Source organism: Falco rusticolus, chromosome 7 (assembly GCF_015220075.1).
Source record: "Falco rusticolus isolate bFalRus1 chromosome 7, bFalRus1.pri, whole genome shotgun sequence".
NCBI classification, from domain to species: domain Eukaryota; kingdom Metazoa; phylum Chordata; class Aves; order Falconiformes; family Falconidae; genus Falco; species Falco rusticolus.
The window spans coordinates 21,156,302-21,158,438 of record NC_051193.1 but is presented as its reverse complement, the minus strand read 5'-3'; the positions used below and the strand labels follow the sequence as shown (position 1 = coordinate 21,158,438).

At 69.4% G+C, this 2,137-nt stretch overlaps 1 protein-coding gene across 1 annotated transcript; it reads right to left on the bottom strand.

The window, feature by feature from the left end:
- Positions 1-633: 633 nt before the first annotated feature.
- Positions 634-1,596, bottom strand: FOXB1 (forkhead box B1). Its single transcript, XM_037396068.1, has one exon. It carries the CDS (start codon positions 1,594-1,596, stop codon positions 634-636), a length of 963 nt encoding a protein of 320 aa, XP_037251965.1.
- Between the last annotated feature and the right edge of the window lie 541 nt (positions 1,597-2,137).

Below are 2,137 nucleotides of genomic sequence, written 5' to 3'. Positions count from 1 at the left end.
CGCCCGCCCCGGGGACCCGCACCGCCGCGCCCCGCGCCTCCAGGGGGGGCCGGGCCCCGCCGCGCCTGCCCTGCCCCCGGCAGCCCGCACCACCCGCACAAAGGGCACCGCGCTTCCCGGCGTTTCCACGATCCAAGCGGTCGCGGCTTGGAGGCTGGAAGCGCCGCCGCTCGCACGCGGGGAGGCTGCGGGTGCTCCGCACTGCTTGTGGCTTTGAAGATCGGTCCTAGATAGACCCCTGCTCCTCCCCAGACAAAGGGAAGCGGCGGCGCCGGGCCAGGCTTGCGCCCCGGCAAACCGAAGACGCCTGAAGTACTTTTGGGAAACTAGTGATGCATATGGCAGCTCTGCAGGGCGGGTCGGTCCGTTTTGCCGCAGGAGAGCGAATACCGAGTTCAGCCCCAGGGAGGGAGCCGAGGCGCAGGGGGCACGGCGGCCGGAGGGGGCGAAGCAGAGGGGCGGCTCGCGCGACCGGCAAGCCTCAGTTTCCCGCGGGGAGCCGCGTCTGCTTTGGAGGGAAGGAGAGGAGCGGAGGGCGGAAAGAAGCGGCGGGAGGGAGAGAAGGGGAGGGAGGAGAGCTCCGAGGAAACTTCGGGAGGAAGGGGACGGCGGAGTCCGTGCGGGCGGCCCGGGTCAGTGCACCGCCACGGAGTGCAGGGCGGGCGCCGGGCTGGTGAGAGTCTCGCTGGGGGTGGCCGGGCTGCTTTGGCTGGTGGCCGTCTGCGAGGACGTGGGGCTGAGGGAGGGCGGCGAGTTCGAGAGGATGGTGGGGATGGGCGCGGGCAGGGCGGGCAGGGCCGGCACGGCGGCGGGGGTAGGCTTGATGGGGACGGGGATGGCCGGCAAAGTCTGCCCCCCATGGCAGAGCGGCTTAATGGGCACGCCGTAGGCGCCGTACTCGCTGCTGGCCATGGAGATGGGGGTGGCGGTGTCGATCATGCCGGAGCTGTACATGTGGGGCCAGCCCGTGCCAATGGAGCTGCCCACCGTAGTCAACTGGTTGGGGAGGGGGTAGGCGGCCGGCATGGGCTGCATGGTGGAAAAGGCGAGGCCGCCGGGCATCTTGTACTCTCTGGCGATGATGTTCTCGATGGCGAAGGGGTGCTTGAAGCTGGAGGGCTGGGACACGCCGAGGTTGTAGGTAGACATCTGGGGCAGGTGGGTGCCGGTGGCCGCCAGGGCGCTGAGCCGCAGCTTCGCCTGCTGCTGCAGGTACTGCGCAGCGTCCGCCGGCTTGCTGGGGGCCAGGTGGTCCGACTTGACCACCTTGAAGCGCTTGCGGCGGCGCAGGAAGCTGCCGTTCTCGAACATGTCCCCGCAGCTGGGGTGCAGGGCCCAGAAGCTGCCCTTGCCCGGCTGGTCGGGGCGGCGCGGGATCTTGATGAAGCAGTCGTTGAAGGAGAGGTTGTGGCGGAGGGAGTTCTGCCAGCGCTGCGTGTTCTCCCGGTAGTAGGGGAAGCGGTCCATGATGAACTTGTAGATCTCGCTCAGGGGCAGCATCTTCTCCGGGGAGCTCTGAATCGCCATGGCGGTCAGCGAGATGTAGGAGTAGGGCGGCTTCTGATCACTGTAAGTGTTTCTGCCCGGGCGAGGCATCTTCGATAGGGGACCCGCGGAGATCTGCGGAAGGGCAGCGACAAGGAGGGGGTCGGGGTAAGGGGGGGAGAGGGGTGAGTCCGAGAGGATTTGCGCCGACACCCGGCCGGGGCAGCGGGTGGGTGCGGGGCCGGGCTGGAGAAGGAAAGGCGCGGGGAAGGGGCACGGCAGACCCCAGCCCGCGTGGGGCGGGCAGGGCGTAGGGGACGCCAACGCCGAGGGAAGAGCGATGTGCCCTCCGGCCAGCCCCGGCCTCGCTCCGCCTGGCCTCCTCGCCGCAGCCCGCCCGTAAAGTTACTCCAGCGGTAGCTCTGCCTTCTGGGCTCGGCGAGGAGGGGAAGAGGACCCCCTCCCCTCCCACCCCCTCCCCTCGTCCCCCACCCCACGCCATGCCAGCCCTGCATATGCCCACCTTAAAGTTGCTGGAAGTTGACAGTCCGCATCCGGGACGCGGCTGGGAGTCCGGGCTCTTTCCCACCCCGCTCCTCCGGCGTGTCTCTCGCTCCTTGCCCGGCCACTCCGCTCCGGTTTAGTCCTGAGG